Source organism: Episyrphus balteatus, chromosome 1 (genome assembly GCF_945859705.1).
Source record: "Episyrphus balteatus chromosome 1, idEpiBalt1.1, whole genome shotgun sequence".
Classification (NCBI taxonomy): domain Eukaryota; kingdom Metazoa; phylum Arthropoda; class Insecta; order Diptera; family Syrphidae; genus Episyrphus; species Episyrphus balteatus.
In genome coordinates, this window is record NC_079134.1 from 84,024,112 (window position 1) to 84,045,776 (window position 21,665).

The following is a 21,665-nucleotide window of genomic DNA, read 5'->3' on the forward strand; positions in this document are numbered from 1 at the left end:
AACTGCGGCCGCCAATATGTTTGCGTTAAGTGCAAAGAAGACCATGAACCAGGACAATGTAGAAGGAAGGAAAACACCGGATCGGATGTATGGTGCGCCAACTGTAAGAAGGAAGGACATCCAGCTAGCTTCAAAGGATGCCCGACACTGAAAGCTAAGCTTACCGAAAGGAATAAGGTGCTGGCGCAGAAAAAGTCTCACCAGGAGTTTGCTGCTAAGTCAGCATGTACCATTACCCGCCCAGCAGTGAGCTATGCAGCAATGGCCCTAAAAGCACAACCACCAAAGGCAGCAACACCCAAGCCAATAGCACCAATGAAGAACCAAACACAACGACAACAAACCAGGACTCCAGCAAAGAGCATCCCAGTTAAGACAGGGCCAACTAAGCCGACCAGACCAGCATCTACATCAGCACCACCACCGATGAATCTCAACAACGAAGTTGAGCGCCTCTTCGGAAGTGACCTCTTGTCAGTGATGCAGAAAGCCCGGAGTGCCGTTCCGCCTAACTATGGGCTTCTGAGTGATAAAGATAAGTCCGCGGCCTTAGCCACCTTCATCTACACACTATGTCATTAAAGAAGCTCCGCATACTGACGTACAATGTCAATTCATTGTACAGCCTGGAGAAGAGGACATCATTCAACTTGTTCTTGAAGAACAACAGCCCAGACATCGCCCTCATCAGCGAGACCAACGTGACACGGAAAAATAACATTGACATCGTTGGATTTAACACCTTCCGACAGGACAAAGCCGAGAACCGCAGAGGGACTGCAATTTTTGTAAAGAAAAATATAAGCACCAGTGAAACCATCATCAAAGGACTCTCGACCAGTGAAGCTACTGCCGTAATCTTAAACCTAGGAAGAGATGAGACACTCACCATAATAAGCGTGTACTTCAAATGCAATTCCACGGCCAAAAACATCCAGAGCGACTTACAGACCCTCAACGGCACACTCTCGAGAAGCACTTATGGACTCATCGGCGGTGATTTCAATGCTAGACATCACCTTTGGATGGATACAACAATCAACACTGAAGGGAACGCAATATCCGACTGGTTGGATTTCAACAGTGCCCAACACTCGTTAGTTGTAATTTCTCAACCGAAACCAACCTACCCAAGAACACCTTCAACATTGGACTTCTTCTTAGTAACATCAAATTTTGTGCATATTCATCCTGATTTCTGCAACTTAATCTGTTCAACAGTATCCAGCGACTCGGACCATGAAGCAGTTCAGCTCAGTATTAAGCTTCATCAGCCGATCAACTTAGTGACACAACCAGCGGAACACTTCATCAACTATAGGAGATTGGATATAGACAGGCTGCAGAGAGAGGTTGAACAATCCATCACTTTCCCACCACACAACAGAAATCTCCAGAATGTTGAAATTGATGCTGCTATTGATTCTCTGGAAACGGCAATCACAAGTGCACTGGACAATCAAAAACAGCCGAAGACATCAAAGGACCGCTACCAACATCTTCCAGTACACGTGCAAAATTTATACGCACACAGACAGCGGTTAAGAAAACGCCTCCAAAGGATCCACAAGCGGGACTTAAACACATCAAATGCCAACTACCGGACAGTGTGGAGTGAGCTGCAGTGCACCAACATCATGCTCCGTAACGCCATTCAACACTTCAACAACACACAGTTCCAGAAGAGACTGCAGTCAATAAAGCCCGGACTTGATGCCTTCAAGAATATCAACCGAATTCTTGGACAGAAGTCACCAATGCCGGAAGTTATTAACACCAACAATGGAGAAGCAACAACATCTCAGGAAAAAGCAGAAGCATTTGCAGCCCACTTCGAAGGTAACTTCACACCGAACCCTTCCGCAGACCCAGTCTTCTTACAGGAAATGGAAGCATCCATCCGAAGGACCTTAGTACCTAACATCGATGTAGCAACATTCAGCAACACCAATCCCGCAAATGATCCAGTTGACAGCCCAAACCTGAGCACCCCAGAAGAGATTGCCGAAATAATTAGCCTATCCAAACCTAAGAAATCAGCCGGACCGGATGGCATTTCCAACTTCGTCATTAAGAGGCTCCCGCAGACAATATTAATCTTCTTAACCATTATCCTCAACAACTGCATCAACAACAGCTACTTCCCGCAGAAATGGAAAACTGCAAGAATCGTGGCAATTCCTAAGAAAGGTGCGAGGAACATTATATCTAATTACAGGCCAATTTCTCTTCTCAACAACCTAAGTAAGCTCTTGGAAGAGCTGACACTGAGGAAGCTCAAGAAGTTTTGCAGCGATTTCAACATTATCCCAGACATGCAGTTCGGCTTTCGGGAGAAGCACTCCACACTGCATCCGCTCATGAAGTTCCACCAAGACATCACCTCAGCTTTGAACAACCATCAAGTTACCGTCGCATGCTTTCTGGATGTCGAGAAAGCATTTGACAGCGTATGGATAGAAGCCCTTATCCATAAACTTCATTTACTAGGCTTCCCTGTAGCACTAATAAAAATCATTTTTTCTTTTCTTTCTTCTAGGAACTTCTTCGTACAAGTGGAGGATAGAAAATCAGCAATGAAGTGCGTTAGAGCTGGAGTTGCCCAAGGATCAAAACTTGGTCCCTTCCTCTATAGTATCCTGACGTCAGACCAGCCGCTTGCAAGTGAGTGCGAGAACCTGCTTTACGCTGACGATTCGCTCACATACCACAAGTCCGTCTCGCCAACGATAGCTGCCAGGAAAGTTGAAGCTCACATTCGAAAACTGTATGAGTTCTACAGTAAATGGGGTATCCGGATCAACTCATCCAAATCGGAATTACTGTGCTTTAGACGAACAGGAGGACGAAGCATTCGGTCAGCTGCAAACTGTAGGAGCATCACACTTACACTACCTGATGGTACTAAATTGGCAGCCAAACGCAACGCGAAGTATTTAGGGATCAACTTTAACGAGCTCCTGAGGTTCAACCTTCACTCTAGGTCTGTCCTGAAAAAAGCCAACTACGCCTTCCATCGCCTTCACCCCCTGATGAAGAGAAGAAACGGATTAAGCCAACCAACGAAACTCCTGATCTACAAGCAGCTTCTACGACCTGTCATCGCCTATAGCTTTCCGGTATGGTATACCATTTCCAAGACAGCCATGAAGGAACTTCAAATTTTTGAGAGGAAAATTTTGAGGATCCGCACCGGACTTTACTTCGATCGACAGCGACAAAAATACTACAGCAACGAGCGACTTTACGAGGAAGCAAACATCATGACGTTGGAAAAGTATCTGCTGCAATCTGCAAAGAAACTTGTCGGAAGCATCGCCAACCACCCCAATCAGCTGATGAGAAGCATGAGAACCCAACAACGACATCCCGAACCCAGATACCTTAGTGCTTTGGATATTCTGGATGAGCACATAATCCCAACCGACAACGAGGAAGTAGTTTACTTTTACGCCGATACGCAATCGGCCTACTACCGCGGCTAAATGCCATACCACCCAACCCACCATTATCAATACCACAACTGGACAACCGGGACGGAACACCCCGAGGATAACCTAGTCAGCAGACTTGTAAAATTAAGCCTATTCATGTACTATATTTATATATATTTTATCTTTTATCCATTGTATAAGGTTAGGCCCCATATGTGCCAACAAATTTTATATCAATCAATGTATCTTATTAGAAATAAGTTAAGCTTAAGTCAATTGTATATACATAGTATGTTCAATAAAACAAAATTGAAATTGAATTGAAAGGTACCTACTTCTTACATTAATTTCCTTTAGAGGAAATCTTTGCCAATCTTTGGTTACAGATGCTGTAACCTTTCCTTTTTTTGATGTGTGACACATGATTATTTTAATAATAAAAAAAATAATAGTCACTTGGAAGCAAAAACGTATGGAAGTAGCTTTATTATTTAAGGGTATGTTTCAGGGCCAAAAAATGATTAGGACTTTGCGCCAAGCTCTGCAGAATCCACATTTTTGAGAATATTTAATTGAAATAAACGATTTTGGATTAAGAATATATGTGGTGACATATATTGCTGGCTTGAAAAAAAAAACAAAAATTTTGTAGTTGTCAAAATCAGTAAAAACTATGAAAAATCGTCAAATTTAGATATGTGTTCTTAAGGACCTCTGGGAAATTCATCAAATGTTATTTTTTTATTTGGGCATATTTTTTTTTTACATAACAATAAACCCCTACATTTCAGGACATCTTCGTTTTTTTGAAATTTAGTATCATTTGTATGAAAAAAAATATTACCAAACCCCGAAAAAAAGGGCAAATTTGCAAAAAACATCAATGCTAGATTTCGTATAACTTTAAAAGTTCAAAAGCTATAGAAACAAAATAAACTGTTTTTCAAAGCCTGAAAATGCATTAACATAACTCTATTTTTTTTTATAATAAAAAAAAAATTAGGAGTTTTTGAAACAAAAAATCTGGAAAAATTATAGGTTTTTGGTGTCTTTTTTTTATCGCCTGGCGGGAAATCCATAAATAATTTTTTTTAAATTTTTTTATTATTTTAATATGATAAAATATATTTCAGAGCTTCTCACGACATATTTTTTTTTTTGATTTTTTGGACCTAACATACTTATAAACGCAATTGAATATGTGAATATGTATAATGTCGTTGTGAATGAAGGGAAACCTTGACAATATCAATTTATTTTTTGTATTTTTTTTTTGTTATTTTGTTTATAGGTTCCAATAAAAAAAAAATATTTTTTCATGGGTGGTATATTTAATTTTAATTTTTACAATTGTGTCTATTTTGCGTTTTTCACCTAGAAAAATTCTTTTTTTCACGCACACAAATATATTTAGTTCAACAAAATTCCACTGCTAAATCAGCGCTAAAACATTCTCTTTTCGCTGCATTTTCTTTTTTTTTAATAAATCCGCTCTCATTTTTTCTCACTTTTTTGTTTGACTCTCGTGTCTCGTCTCGTCTGATTTGTTTGTCTTATTTTGTTGTCTCATTTTTTTCAATGCTAGACTATGTGGAAGGTCAGATTATGTTTATTGCAAGATATTTGCTTGAATTTTTTGTCTGTAATTGTATATTTTTCTTTTTTTTTTTTTGAGAAGTAAGTAATGTATTGTTTTTTTGTGCATGGTCATGACTCATGATTGAAATATTTTTTATCGTTGAGGAACGATTATTACTTTTTGGTACATATAGTGCATAGGAACATAGCTTGCATACATAGGTTTGTTTTGGTAAAGTAGGCAAAATTAATTTCGACATCATTTTTTTTTCAATATTGGTCTATTCTATTATGAAGTCATAAAACACAAATAAATTACATTTTACAGACATCATCCTGGACGTGTGCCACTTCCAGCGTCCTTGTCCTCGTGACCGACAGACATCGTGTCGTCGGTCGGCGGCGGCGCGGCGGCCATTGGCATACCTACATAGATGTTGTTAAAAAATTGTAAACACTTTTGGGTACCTACTTTTATTTCTTTCAGAATCAAGATACTTGTAAATAAAATCTGTAGGTAAACATTGGTTGGGTTCAAAAAAAATTATAGCTGTATGTAGGTAGGTAAATTCTTTACTTTTTTTTTGAAGAGTAGGTATATTTTAAATTTGCGAAATTCTGCAACAGATAATGAATGTGTCAATATAATCAATGTTATATAATGTTTTTACCTAATATATGTATGTACATCAGAAAGGAGCAAATCTATCATTTTTTGTTTTCTTTGGTTACACATGAACATTGTGAGGGAAAAGGGTTGAGTGGGAGATACCTACGGCGGAGAAAAGATATTGTAGATATTTTGTATACCATTTCTTTCTGTATCTTTGATTTGCATACAGTAAAATATTTTCTGAACTCCCGTTTGTAAAGATGATTTCTTACTTGTGGGTACACATACACATGAGCATTGTGAAAAAAAGGGTTGAATGTGAAATAAGTCTGAGGCGCAGAAAAGAAAGTAAGTAAACGCGCTTCCTTGCCATGTTCATGTGCACTTGTCATGGTATAGATCCTTAGAAGAAATATTGTTTTGTGTGTATTAATTAGGTAGGCAATTCTCCTCTTATTTTGTTTTGTTTTCTTTTGTGACATAATAGCGATTTTTGCTTGGAAATAGGAAGGATATATAAAAGTATTTTCGCACTTGAAAAGAGAATGACGAATTGACTGTTAAATTCCCGTTATTTTACGGAGGAGAAAATTATCAGCTTTTGTTATCTACTATTACTGTAGAAGTTAAAAATAAAAAATAAAAAAATCGTATTTTTGTATTTTTTTCAATATATTTGAGGTTTTATAAAAAAAATGGTTTTTGTAAAAGTTGTAGACATTTATACCTACTGTCTACAATTTTTGCGTTTAACTTTTTTCGATAGGAGGTCTACTTTTGACAGAAATCGTAAAAAAAACGATTTTTGACACCCACCCCACTTTTTCGCCCACCCACCCCCTTTTTCACAATTTGTTTGTGGGCAATTTGTTTTTCCCCTTTCATATACATACCTACCTATCATTTATCCTAAATTTTCCCACCACCCATATGCTGCTAATAGTTTTTTTTATTTTCAAAAACTATTGGCACTGGTCTAACACAACTGACCGGTGCGACTTTTTTCCTTGCTCTGTCCTCATACCCACAGTAATTCAAAACAACAACTGATAGATACCTAAATATATACCTACCATATGTTTATTTAGCGCTTTTACAACCCTTTCAAAGAAATTATTTCTTTTAGTAGGTAGCTGTTGTAGGTATGCGGGTGCCCGGCGCAGCGCGGCGCCATGTTCCGCGAATTAATTGAGATGATAGGTAAATCTATTTTTCCATTGTTCATCATCACCTAAATGATCAAAAAACATTTATTATTTTGCTGCCGCACGACGTAGCCCACTGATAGAAAGCACCAACAAATATTTTTCAATATGTAGGTAGGTATACTACCAGCCTACTTATTGCTTTATAACACTACTGCGAAAAAAAGAATTGCCTAAATTGAAAAAGTGAAGAGTTGGGATTTGCGAATCCTGGATAGCCGATATATGTACCTACATAATATGTACCTACATATAGGTACTATAATATTTTTGAAGTGTGTGGTTTCGCCTGCCGTTTTTTTTATACATATATATTTTTCTAGGAATCTATACAAATATCACTAGAAAACAAAAGATAATAAAACACATGACATAATTAGATCCAGCAAACAAAAAAAAAAGAACTTGTTATTCATGCGTAATACCTACATATTATTTATGTTCATAAGTAAAGGATAATATAAAAAAAAATCACTGTTCTGCGTCTGCTTGCCTAGCATTCTTTTTTTCACACATCCCATGAATGAAACAACAAAAATGTATTCCTTTACCGTCTGGTTTTTTGCGTCGTATTCTTGTGCATAGAGGTATTTCTTTTCTCTATCTTCTTGTGTGGCTTTCCACTTTGTTTTTGTTTTTTTGCTTCACTTTGAGAGAAAAAAGAGTCATATGTCCAGACAGGCTTAAGTATTTGCTTGTAAACTAATAATTTGTTTTCAATACTAAGTCTAGAACATAGAGGAAGGAATACCTAGAGAACCGACTCCGGGGTGTTGTTCTCTTCGACCCTACAAGCTGCAATGAGAGAAAAAACTCCACAGTGGCTATATGTGTTAGTTTCCCCGTGCATTTTAAATGGCACTAACACATTCAACTGTGGAGTTTTGCTCAATGCGCTCAGTGCGCAACTGAGTTGAACAAAAAAAATTCGTTTAATTCAAAAATTGAAAAATAAAATTAAATTTTCAGAAAAAAATCCTTTTTTGTCACTTAATCAATAAGAAATATATATAATATTACTTTTTATTGCTTTTAGCATAAAAATTCAACAATATATATGAATTTTATTGTTAAAAACTGTAAAAATAAAAAAAAAGAAGTACAAGTGCACCCTAATCTCACCACGAAAAATATGAACAGCGCCTTATTTCCAATACACAAAAATAGCTCAAAGGTGAGTATTTTGACAGATGAAAATAAAAAAAAAATCGCGTGAAGTACAGATGTAAAAGTTTATTTTTCATTAATTTATTTTTCAGACAAATTGCTGTTTGCTGATATTACCCGGACATGTTTCGAAGACGAATGAAAATAAAAAGCAGTAAAACAAGGAACCTGTGACAAGGAACAATAATAGTGTCTTTACAATGTCTTTACAATGTCCTCGGTAATCCTCGTCGCGACGGAAGCCTCAACCTCATCAGTTTCACAGTCGCTGTCACCCCTCCAATCGTTTTCTATTTCATCGACGTTATCCTCCATATGGACAGATAGTGAAAATGCGGCCCTACCCATAGAGGGTGATGAATGATGATATAATCACATTGTGTACTGTGGGTAAACCAGGCAGTGGAAAACGTTCACATCGCCACCATGATCATTACCACCACCATCACATTCAGCGACAGCAGCATCAGTAGCACCAGTGAAGGCGATCATAACCATTCCAAGAAACGTTTCAAAAACCCAAAGCCTGACTACTCCAGTGGAGACAAAATATCCTCATTGTCAGATGGTGATCGGTATGAAGTTAATTTGGTCCTTAGAGCTGCGGGAAGAATGAAGTTCATGTAATAAGAATCCAGTATTCACTCAGCCACTCAAGCCTACAGTCAATTTTTTTATTTTTCTTGCAGAACCACAGAGTACCTCTTGCATCGAAGCATATCCAGTTTCGCAGATCAACTCCAGACAAACTTCACCTCTGATCTAAGACAAATCTTGCACATTGTGTTCCTTATGGACATATCCCCCTCGTGGGTACACTATCGAGTTGGTTCCCTCATAAAATCCACCCCCAATTCCAGTTCGAAACAATACCGGACGCACTCGCAACTGTGGAGGAGGCTTCAGCGGAATATGCTCTTCAACTTCAACACCCTTTTCCGAATTTGGCCTGACCAAATCTGTTGGTGTGTTTCGCGATTGTTTTGTCCATCAACTGAGAGATTAGAAAGAAAATAACAAAAAAGCACATGGAAAGAATAGCCACTCAACAGATAGCAACTCCAAAATATATAGAAAACTACATTTAATTTAAAGTGCAAGTGCAATGTATATAAATTTAATAAAATAGGTACATTATTTTTTTGATTTTAAAAATATAAATTTAAATAAAAAAAAAGAACTGAACAAAATGCATTAACAAAAAATAAAATGAAATAGGTATATAAAGTAAATTGTTTTGACGCTTATTTATGCGTTTTATACAAAAATGAAAAGAAAAGTTGGGAAGTGATTATTTACATTCACTAAAGAAACAGGTGGCGTTGAGAAAAGAAACGATCTAAGATGTTTTGGTCATTTATCAATTTTAAGATAAGAAAATCAGCTCCAGAAAAATTAAATTCCATGACAACTCATATTGGGTACCCTGACAGAGTTTTAATATTTGCAACATAGGGTCTATTTCCCATCGAACAACATTAGCTACAACAAGTAAATCATCTCCTCAGGGATTAAATGTTAGCATATCTGAAATCTGAAACACAAACAATATTTCCAAAGATTCAAAGCAGCTTAAATATTGGTTTTAGATGTGTTACTTTGGGCTCAAGTATCTACTACTAAGCACTTCTGATTGCATTCAACTTCTTTTCTTCTATAGAAAAAATAACTTTGAATGCATTCTTAAGTACTAAAAAGTACTTTGCAGCAGATACTGAAACCCAAAAGAACTCGGCTTTTAAAGGTTTTCGATGTAGTGAATGTACGTGATGTAGCTTGAGGAGAAAAACTCCCTGTGGTATCCAGGTATTTGTACTGTTGGTACATGAGTGCTCTGCAGCTACTTCTGGTGTTTCGTCTTACTCAAAACTTAGGGCAAAAACTAAAAAATAATGGCATTGTTTTTTTGCTAGCCACCGCCAAAAGCAGTCGGTCGAAATTCGCAAAAATAAACGAGTATTTTTGAAAAAAAAAATAATAAGAATGTATTCGCTCTTGGAATCCAATATTAATTTGGTTTATATCAATTTTCAGGAATTTGCCACACATGTGGTGATAAAGTCAAAGGTGCTGGACAAGCCTGTCAGGCAATGGGCAATCTATATCATACAAATTATTTTATTTGTTGCTCTTTTGGTCGTGCATTGCGGGGAAAAGCATTTTACAATGTTCACGGAAGAGTCTATTGCGAAGAAGATTATATGGTAATTTCAATGCAAGCAATTATTAAAGACATATAACATTTAATTGAAAGAACTTACTTGATTTTCAGTACTCGGGATTTCAACAAACTGCAGAAAAATGTGCAATATGCTGACATCTTATCATGGAAATGGTAAGTCTGAATTAAATTATAAATATTTGTTGTAGTTTAATTTTCTTTTTCGTTACAAGATACTGCAAGCAATGGGAAAATCCTATCATCCCGGTTGTTTCCGTTGTTGTATTTGCAATGAGTGCTTGGATGGTGTTCCATTTACTGTTGATGTAGACCACAAGATCTATTGTGTCAACGATTATCATAGAATGTTTTTTCTCCAAGTGTGCTAGCTGTGGAAAGGGTATTTTTCTTTTCTTTAAAAGAAAAACTCATTTGATAATTTGTTTTGTTATTATTTAGGTATTACACCTGTTGAGGGAACTGATGAAACTGTTCGCGTTGTTTCCATGGACAAAGACTTCCATGTAGATTGCTACATATGTGAGGAATGTGGAATGCAGTTGACTGATGAACCAGATAAGCGGTGCTATCCGCTGGACGGAAGATTACTTTGTCGAGCATGTCACCTTCAAAGATTGGCCTTGCAAGCATCGCCACATGCCAGGCCCACAGAACCAGTGTGTGCTTCGTATCAGTATATGGGTTAGATATAAACAAAAAGACAAACAAAAAATACGAAATGCGAAAGAGCCAATGCGACAAAAACTAAACGGCTTAAAGAAGTTCGATATGTTTTTATTTATTTAAATTAATTTTAAGTTTTTACTTTATTGTAATTATGAAAGACAGATAATTATTAGGGATTTATGTGTAATTTTTTTGTTTAAGCTTTAACTGGTGTGGTTTAAAGACCTGCTGCATTATACACAAAAGAAACATGCATTTACTTTTATGTAGACTCAATTCGATATTTGAAAAAAAAAACAATACGCACATATATCATTGCATTTAAAATGAAACATAAGATTAAAGATATTTATCAAGTGCAACGTAACTACATTTTAAATACACATTTATACATAAATTATTTATATTTAAACAAAAATTTAGATAAAAGTAGAAATTTGTACATTTTCATCATTTTCACTGTGACGTGGACAAAACCAACGAATTGGTAGATTTGCAAAATGAATTGTCTCGGGTCTTTCGCCAGCTTTCATTTCATCCATGTAATGAGCATCACGAAAGAATATATCCCAATCGTGTCGATTGGGAAAATCATCTTTTGATTCTTTTGTACGAACTTTAAATGCTTCACTAAAATAGGATACTTTAAAGGACACCCCATCAAGACGCCCCAAGGCATTTGGCAACCGACTACTTCTTCTAATTCTAATTCAGCTTCTAGTCTTATTACTTCGAGGGTGCTTTTTGTCACCTAAAAAGAAAATATATAATTTATTTAGTTTATTAACTCTAACAACAACCGCAGCACTGAAATTAAACGAAAGATTATTCTTGCTTTGGTTTTAGAATGCAACTGACCACCAAAAAATTGTCGCTGGAACAAGTAATGTGTCCACATACAAAACTATTATCCTCCCAGTCCTGCTATATGGGGGTTATTCCTGAATATTATTTTTTTTTGCGTTGTTGAATTCGATCGACCGCTGCTGTTGTTTTTGTATGTTGTTATGGTTTGTAGGTTTTGGAATTTGTAAGAATTTTGAGGGCTGCAAAATTAAAAAAAGGAAATTATTGAGAGAAAACCATGACAATATTTTGGTACTCACCTTGCTATGATTATTTTCTTATTGGGACAAGCGACCAATATTTTGGGTTGTGGCATTAGCTGGATGGGGTAACACATTTCCAGAATTGGACCGATTATTAATTAATTATCATTGTTCTCATCTAACTTTTGCACATTTTTTATAAACTAACTTGAAAAAAACTTTTATTTCGCAACCAAATCAAAATAATTATCAGAAATTGACAGCTGTCAGCTGTCACTTAAGAATTTTTTTTTTGAGCTACAACCGCCATCTTTTTTCTGAATCCACCACTCACACGTATTCACGGATAAGAAAAAAAGAGAAAAATAAGAGAGTTCTCTTCTATTCACCTCAAATGAAATTTGCGGGTGTTTTAGGCAAGGGGGGTACGAGTCGGTTCTCTAGGTACTCCTTCCTCTATGGTCTAGAATGTTGTCCGAGCAACCAGTACATTTCTCTTGTCGTATTCTTGTGCATAGAGGTATTTCTTTTCTCTATCTTCTTGTGTGGCTTTCCACTTTGTTTTTGTTTTTTTGCTTCACTTTGAGAGAAAAAAGAGTCAAAGAGCAAAAATGTCATTCAAAGCTGTGAAATCATGGTAAAGAGAAGTGCACTAATACATTCAAATTCATTTACATGAGATTTAAGTTGGCTGCTTGGGTAGACCTGCGCTTAAGCCTGTCTGGACATATGACTCTTTTTTCTCTCAAAGTGAAGCAAAAAAACAAAAACAAAGTGGAAAGCCACACAAGAAGATAGAGAAAAGAAATACCTCTATGCACAAGAATACGACGCAAAAAACCAGACGGTAAAGGAATACATTTTTGTTGTTTCATTCATGGGATGTGTGAAAAAAAGAATGCTAGGCAAGCAGACGCAGAACAGTGATTTTTTTTTATATTATCCTTTACTTATGAACATAAATAATATGTAGGTATTACGCATGAATAACAAGTTCTTTTTTTTTTGTTTGCTGGATCTAATTATGTCATGTGTTTTATTATCTTTTGTTTTCTAGTGATATTTGTATAGATTCCTAGAAAAATATATATGTATAAAAAAAACGGCAGGCGAAACCACACACTTCAAAAATATTATAGTACCTATATGTAGGTACATATTATGTAGGTACATATATCGGCTATCCAGGATTCGCAAATCCCAACTCTTCACTTTTTCAATTTAGGCAATTCTTTTTTTCGCAGTAGTGTTATAAAGCAATAAGTAGGCTGGTAGTATACCTACCTACATATTGAAAAATATTTGTTGGTGCTTTCTATCAGTGGGCTACGTCGTGCGGCAGCAAAATAATAAATGTTTTTTGATCATTTAGGTGATGATGAACAATGGAAAAATAGATTTACCTATCATCTCAATTAATTCGCGGAACATGGCGCCGCGCTGCGCCGGGCACCCGCATACCTACAACAGCTACCTACTAAAAGAAATAATTTCTTTGAAAGGGTTGTAAAAGCGCTAAATAAACATATGGTAGGTATATATTTAGGTATCTATCAGTTGTTGTTTTGAATTACTGTGGGTATGAGGACAGAGCAAGGAAAAAAGTCGCACCGGTCAGTTGTGTTAGACCAGTGCCAATAGTTTTTGAAAATAAAAAAAACTATTAGCAGCATATGGGTGGTGGGAAAATTTAGGATAAATGATAGGTAGGTATGTATATGAAAGGGGAAAAACAAATTGCCCACAAACAAATTGTGAAAAAGGGGGTGGGTGGGCGAAAAAGTGGGGTGGGTGTCAAAAATCGTTTTTTTTACGATTTCTGTCAAAAGTAGACCTCCTATCGAAAAAAGTTAAACGCAAAAATTGTAGACAGTAGGTATAAATGTCTACAACTTTTACAAAAACCATTTTTTTTATAAAACCTCAAATATATTGAAAAAAATACAAAAATACGATTTTTTTATTTTTTATTTTTAACTTCTACAGTAATAGTAGATAACAAAAGCTGATAATTTTCTCCTCCGTAAAATAACGGGAATTTAACAGTCAATTCGTCATTCTCTTTTCAAGTGCGAAAATACTTTTATATATCCTTCCTATTTCCAAGCAAAAATCGCTATTATGTCACAAAAGAAAACAAAACAAAATAAGAGGAGAATTGCCTACCTAATTAATACACACAAAACAATATTTCTTCTAAGGATCTATACCATGACAAGTGCACATGAACATGGCAAGGAAGCGCGTTTACTTACTTTCTTTTCTGCGCCTCAGACTTATTTCACATTCAACCCTTTTTTTCACAATGCTCATGTGTATGTGTACCCACAATAAAGAAATCATCTTTACAAACGGGAGTTCAGAAAATATTTTACTGTATGCAAATCAAAGATACAGAAAGAAATGGTATACAAAATATCTACAATATCTTTTCTCCGCCGGCGCCGTAGGTATCTCCCACTCAACCCTTTTCCCTCACAATGTTCATGTGTAACCAAAGAAAACAAAAAATGATAGATTTGCTCCTTTCTGATGTACATACATATATTAGGTAAAAACATTATATAACATTGATTATATTGACACATTCATTATCTGTTGCAGAATTTCGCAAATTTAAAATATACCTACTCTTCAAAAAAAAAGTAAAGAATTTACCTACCTACATACAGCTATAATTTTTTTTGAACCCAACCAATGTTTACCTACAGATTTTATTAACAAGTATCTTGATTCTGAAAGAAATAAAAGTAGGTACCCAAAAGTGTTTACAATTTTTTAACAACATCTATGTAGGTATGCCAATGGCCGCCGCGCCGCGCCGCCGCCGACCGACGACACGATGTCTGTCGGTCACGAGGACAAGGACGCTGGAAGTGGCACACGTCCAGGATGATGTCTGTAAAATGTAATTTATTTGTGTTTTATGACTTCATAATAGAATAGACCAATATTGAAAAAAAAATGATGTCGAAATTAATTTTGCCTACTTTACCAAAACAAACCTATGTATGCAAGCTATGTTCCTATGCACTATATGTACCAAAAAGTAATAATCGTTCCTCAACGATAAAAAATATTTCAATCATGAGTCATGACCATGCACAAAAAAACAATACATTACTTACTTCTCAAAAAAAAAAAAACGAAAAATATACAATTACAGACAAAAAATTCAAGCAAATATCTTGCAATAAACAAAATCTGACCTTCCACATAGTCTAGCATTGAAAAAAATGAGACAACAAAATAAGACAAACAAATCAGACGAGACGAGACACGAGAGTCAAACAAAAAAGTGAGAAAAAATGAGAGCGGATTTATTAAAAAAAAAGAAAATGCAGCGAAAAGAGAATGTTTTAGCGCTGATTTAGCAGTGGAATTTTGTTGAACTAAATATATTTGTGTGCGTGAAAAAAAGAATTTTTCTAGGTGAAAAACGCAAAATAGACACAATTGTAAAAATTAAAATTAAATATACCACCCATGAAAAAATATTTTTTTTTTATTGGAACCTATAAACAAAATAACAAAAAAAAATACAAAAAATAAATTGATATTGTCAAGGTTTCCCTTCATTCACAACGACATTATACATATTCACATATTCAATTGCGTTTATAAGTATGTTAGGTCCAAAAAATCAAAAAAAAAATATGTCGTGAGAAGCTCTGAAATATATTTTATCATATTAAAATAATAAAAAAATTTTAAAAAAATTATTTATGGATTTCCCGCCAGGCGATAAAAAAAAGACACCAAAAACCTATAATTTTTCCAGATTTTTTGTTTCAAAAACTCATAATTTTTTTTTTTTTATTATAAAAAAAAATAGAGTTATGTTAATGCATTTTCAGGCTTTGAAAAACAGTTTATTTTGTTTCTATAGCTTTTGAACTTTTAAAGTTATACGAAATCTAGCATTGATGTTTTTTGCAAATTTGCCCTTTTTTTCGGGGTTTGGTAATATTTTTTTTCATACAAATGATACTAAATTTCAAAAAAACGAAGATGTCCTGAAATGTAGGGGTTTATTGTTATGTAAAAAAAAAATATGCCCAAATAAAAAAATAACATTTGATGAATTTCCCAGAGGTCCTTAAGAACACATATCTAAATTTGACGATTTTTCATAGTTTTTACTGATTTTGACAACTACAAAATTTTTGTTTTTTTTTCAAGCCAGCAATATATGTCACCACATATATTCTTAATCCAAAATCGTTTATTTCAATTAAATATTCTCAAAAATGTGGATTCTGCAGAGCTTGGCGCAAAGCCCTAATCATTTGTTGGCCCTGAAACATACCCTTAAGTATTTGCTTGTAAACTAATAATTTGTTTTCAATACTAAGTCTAGAATGTTGTCCGAGCAACCAGTACATTTCTCTTGTCGTATTCTTGTGCATAGAGGTATTTCTTTTCTCTATCTTCTTGTGTGGCTTTCCACTTTGTTTTTGTTTTTTTGCTTCACTTTGAGAGAAAAAAGAGTCAAAGAGCAAAAATGTTATTCAAAGCTGTGAAATCATGGTAAAGAGAAGTGCACTAATACATTCAAATTCATTTACATGAGATTTAAGTTGGCTGCTTGGGTAGACCTGCCCTTAAGGGCAGGTATTTTGTTTCTATAACTTTTGAACTTTAAAAGTTATGCGAAATCTAGCATTGATGTTTTTTTGAAATTTGCCCTTTTTTTCGGGGTTTGGCAATATTTTTTTTCAGACAAATTATAACAAATTTCAAAAAAACGATTCAGTCGAGACTTGGAGGTATTTGTTGTTATGTAAAAAAAAAAATATTCACAAATATAAAAATAACATTTGACGAATTTCCCAGCGGTTCTTAACAACACACATCTAAATTTGACGATTTTTCATAGTTTTTACTGATTTTGACACCTACAAAATTTTTATTTTTTTTTTAAGCCACTAATATATGTCACCAAATATATTCTTAATCCAAAATCGTTTATTTCAATAAAATCTTCTCAAAAATGTGGATTCTACAGAGCTTCGCGCAAAGTCTTAATCATTTTTTGGCCCTGACACATACCCTTAATTTGCTTATCCCGAACTTGAAGCTTTAAACTGACCTACGTTAACTAAAATTAACGTATACTGGCCGTAGTAATAAAACAATTCAAGCAAATAAAAAAAAACAAGTAGATCGTTTTTCAAAAAGTGAAAAAAAGAAAACGATTCAAAATAAAAACGAAATATAGTGTAGTCGTTGTCAAGTGTGGTTTCGTATTCCAATTGATGTCTGTTGCACTTTGAATCTAATTAATTTTTTTTTTTTTTTTTTTGTTCGAAAAATCAAAAACAATGATTCAACTTAAAATTTAAAAAAATCGACACAACACAAACTTATTGGTTATTTTTATTTTTTATATTGTTTTATTTACTTTTTTTTTTTATTACGATTTCTTTTCCGGTGAAAGTTCCTACTGATGATATTTCGAAATAGCTAAACAACATTTTTTTAAATTAAATCATTAAAATAATGGTTCAAATTTTGTTATCAAAAAATAAGTATTTTGTAGGAGATTAAACAAATAAAATCTATAAACATTTAAATTTATATTAATCAATGCCGATATTTTGAAATAAAGGAATTAAATTGAAAAATTTCACTGTACCAAATCGGAAGGTTTAGTCCTTCGCAAACGTCGTACTAAGTTTGTCTCGTCGAGAATTTCTAGTATTGTTCTATTAGTATGTTTGACTAACCGTTTTCTATGCTTTTTGGCAAAAGTTTTTATTTCTTCGCGAACCGTGGGGATTCCAAGATCCCTGTGAAGATCTACGTTTCTTATATACCACGGCGCATTTACAAATGATCTTAATATTTTATTTTCAAAAGTTTGTAATGTATTTAAATTTGTATGGCGGGTACAACCCCAGAGTTGAATACCATATGTCCAGACAGGCTTAAGTATTTGCTTGTAAACTAATAATTTGTTTTCAATACTAAGTCTAGAATGTTGTCCGAGCAACCAGTACATTTCTCTTAATTTCATATTTAACTGATCACAATAATTTTTAACATGCGGTTTCCATTTTAATTTCGCGTCGAGAATCATCCCGAGATATTATGCCTCATTTGCAAATGGGACCTGAGCAGTATTAATAAAAACAGGTAGTCTATTTATTTTCTTATACGTAAAGTCCACGTGGACTGACTTAAATTCGTTAAGCGCTATTCGCCATGTTTGTGTCCATTCATTGACATTATTAAGAGCATTTTGCAAATTTCTTGTCGATTCGTTAATTGTTTTGCCTACTGCAAGTATTGCGATATCGTCAGAAAAAGTTGCTACAATTGTGTTTTCAGTTTGAGGTATATCGCGTGTGAATAGAAAGTACAGAATGGGACCTAAAACACTACCTTGTGGTACCCCAGCCATTATTTTCCTAAAGTCTGAGTAATCATTTCCGTGTCTAACGCGGAAAATTCTGTTCTCTAGATATTCTCTAAGAATGGTAAAGAGTCCTTCAGGTAGGACTTGTCTTAATTTAAATTTAAGACCCTCGTGCCATACTTTGTCAAAAGCTTGAGACACATCTAAAAAGACCGCTGAACAAATTTTCTTTTCTTCAAGAGCTTTCTTAATGACATCGGTTATCCTATGCACTTGATCAATCGTCTGAAAGGCTTATGCAGTGTCTTGGAACGCAACGTCTGCAATCCTATACTACCTTATCTTGTGCCAATAACATTGTAACAATGGTTAAACACAAAGCAATTCTTAACATCAGTTCTCGTATCAATGGTTTTACAGCTACAATAGAGGCACTTGTGATACCACAAATAACAGGACTGCTACCTGATAAAAAAATTGATATCAAAGAATGGAACATTCCAAATAATATTAATTTATCTGATCCACAATTTAATGTTCCTCAGCGTGTGGACCTGCTTCTTGGCGTCGATTTATTTTACACAATACTATGCGTAGGACAGATTAAATTAGGACCGAACTTACCTGCGTTGCAAAACACCTTATTTGGGTGGGTAGTAGCCGGTCAACTTCCAAAATCCAATAATCAGAGCACTTCTAACCGACTTAGTTTTACTATTACGGCCATATTATTCACTAGTTTAAAAAATACATCTGGATGTAAACAATGTCAAATGTCAAAAATAAATCCAATTCCATAATATTCACTACTTAAATCCAATCTTAAATCCAATTTTTTACATCCAATCTCGATAAATCCAAAGAAATTTAAACTGCTCTCTGGAGGTCCGTTTAACTTCATAAATCCAGATATAAAATTCATTTTCACAGTGTTCTGTTGTTTTATGAAGTATTTTGTGAAGGAAAAATAAAGATAAATGCAAATTATACAAAATTTATTGAATAATGACATAATATTATTTGAGTGAATAATATGAACAAAAAATTAAATCCTTGGATTTATGAAATTCAGATTTAATGGATTGGATTTAAAATTAACTTTAATCCAAACTAAATCCATAGTGAATAATATGGCCGTTAGAGACACTCCGCAGGAATCCGAAACCGATGAAGCACTAAGCTACTCGGTAAAAATATTTTGGGAAATTGAAAGCTTCAACTGTCAAACAGATGTTTTGTCAACAGAAGAAAGGGAATGCGAAAATCATTTTGTGAGCAACTATTCGCGCTTAGAGTCTGGTCGTTTCAGTGTGAGACTTCCCTTCAAGCAGAATCCAAACTTATTAGGGAATTCCTATGATATAGCCAAAAGGAGGCTTCTGTCCCTCGAAAGAAGATTCCGTAAAAACTCGGACCTGTTTCAATAAAACTCTGCCATTATGAACGAAATGCTGCTGAATTCTAAACAATGTAGACCTCACCTCCTCACATTATTTTCTCCCCCATCACTGCGTCATGAAGCCATCAAGCTCATCCATAAAATTGCGTGTGGTGTGCGATGCTACTGCCAAAACGAGTTCTGGGAAATCATTTAATGATATTCTAATGGTAGGTCCTGTTATTCAGCCAGATTTGTTCTCCATCGCTCTGAGATTTCGGAGACACAAATTTCTGATGAAGGCTGATATAACAAAAATGTATCATCAAGTGCAGTTAGATGAGTCTGATAGACGATTTCATTATATTTTATGGAGAAATTGGGAACGGGAGATTGCCATTTATCGTTTGGGCACAGTCACTTTTGGCACTGCTTGTGCTTCATTTTTAACAACTCGTGCATTAAAAAAACTGTCTATCGATGGAGGGGAACAATTTCCTGCTGCGGCTAAAGCTATAAGCTCTGAGTTTTATGTTGACGATTTGATCACTGGCTGTGATTCTCTCAATGAATTAAAGGTTTTAAAGTCAGAATTAATATCGTTGCTGGGCAAAGGTGGATTCATGCTTAAAAAATGGTGTGCAAACTCTGTCGAAATTTTGGAAGGAATTTCAAAAACTGATCGTGAGCAATGTTTCAAAATAAAGGGTAAAGAGGTAATCAAAACATAAGGTACCTTTTGGAACCCAGTCGAAGACAATTTTCACTAACTCCCCTGCTTTCAGAGTGCATAACAAAAAGAACAGTTCTCTCCGATATTGCACATCTATTTGACCCTTTAGGTCTTATAAACCCTGTCATTGTTCTTGCTAAGATGTTTATGCAATAGCTGTGGTGTCTGAAGCTTGCGTGGGATGAAGCTCGGTCCCAAGATGGCCACCACTTATGGTTAAAGTTTAAAAAAGGTCTACATGAACTCAACAATATGCACATTCATCGTCGTGTATTTTTTGGTCATACAGATAATTATCAGCTTCATGCCTTTTCAGACAGTTCAGAAGGTGCATTTGGTACATGTGTATATATACGTTCTGTAGATGATGATGTGTTGGAAGAAACAACTTAAAACACTTTAATTTTCATTACTTGTATATTTCAACTTTACAATCAATCTAATATTCATTGCTTTTCAATTTTTCATTTTATTATTTTTTCATAATCATTTTAAAATAAATCTTTCTTCGAGTTGTGTAACCGTTTCTGTTTTAATTAACTAAAGATTTAATTCTGCTTTTATTGAAGAATCTTATCAGGTTATGGGCCCAGAACCCAAAGTTTAAAAATTACAACAGAACGCAGAATAATAAAATCGACCAACCATGAGTGAAGAAGCAGAAAAATACAAAATTCCTCTTTTCGATGGAAATGGTTTCGATAACTGGAAATTTCGTATCGAAACATTGTTGGATGAATTGGATCTGCTAGAATACATTGAAGAACCATACCGGAACAAAGTTAAGTTCGAGGACAGTGATACAGAACAAATACTCATACAAAAGAATAGAGAACTGGTCCAATATAAGAAGAAAGACAGAAAATGCAAATCTCAAATAATTCAAAAAATTGCAGACAGCCATTTAGAATATGCAAAGGATAAGGAAACTGCTTACGAAGTATGGAAAACCCTTTGCGATACATTTCAGCGCAAAGGAATTGCTAGCGGACTGCTGATTCGTAAATCGATCTTGAGTATGAAGTTTGATACGAAAAATGAAACTCTTGCTAATCACTTTTTGAATTTTGACAAGCTAATTCGTGACTTGAGGTCCACGGGAGCAATGCTCGAAGAATTAGACATTGTATCTCACTGCAATTGAAACTCTGTCTGCTGAAAATCTTAGTATTTCTTTCGTTAAAAACAGACTGCAAGATGAAGAGTTAAAACAAATAGATGCAAAAAAATTGAGCGGGGAAGAATCAGTTCCTTCCACAGCGTTTGTCTCGCAACCAGGAAAACCAATGAAGGAAACAC

At 34.8% G+C, this 21,665-nt stretch overlaps 1 protein-coding gene, 1 long non-coding RNA gene and 1 pseudogene across 2 annotated transcripts; 2 read left to right on the forward strand and 1 right to left on the reverse strand.

Annotated features, from left to right (window-relative positions):
• The first annotated feature begins 8,037 nt into the window (after positions 1-8,037).
• On the forward strand, positions 8,038-9,375 carry LOC129906881 (lateral signaling target protein 2 homolog). The gene is made up of 2 exons (XM_055982846.1): positions 8,038-8,620; positions 8,687-9,375. Exons 1-2 carry the CDS (start codon positions 8,424-8,426, stop codon positions 9,012-9,014), a joined length of 525 nt encoding a protein of 174 aa, XP_055838821.1. The 5' UTR covers positions 8,038-8,423; the 3' UTR covers positions 9,015-9,375.
• A 40-nt stretch (positions 9,376-9,415) lies between these two features.
• LOC129906880 (LIM domain-containing protein jub-like) lies at positions 9,416-10,947 on the forward strand (annotated as a pseudogene).
• LOC129906882 (uncharacterized) lies at positions 10,942-12,164 on the reverse strand. Its single transcript, XR_008770864.1, has 3 exons — positions 11,952-12,164; positions 11,704-11,891; positions 10,942-11,596 (listed from the first exon to the last, which is right to left on the reverse strand). It is a non-coding gene; the product is annotated as an uncharacterized LOC129906882 (long non-coding RNA).
• Positions 12,165-21,665: the final 9,501 nt, after the last annotated feature.

Excerpts from the sequence above, each read along its gene's own strand:
- LOC129906881 (XM_055982846.1), top strand. The coding sequence starts at position 8,424 with ATGATCATTACCACCACCATCACATTCAGCGACAGCAGCATCAGTAGC. Across the intron at positions 8,621-8,686 it reads GCGGGAAGAATGAAGTTCAT|AACCACAGAGTACCTCTTGC; the intron begins GTAATAAGAATC and ends TTTTTCTTGCAG.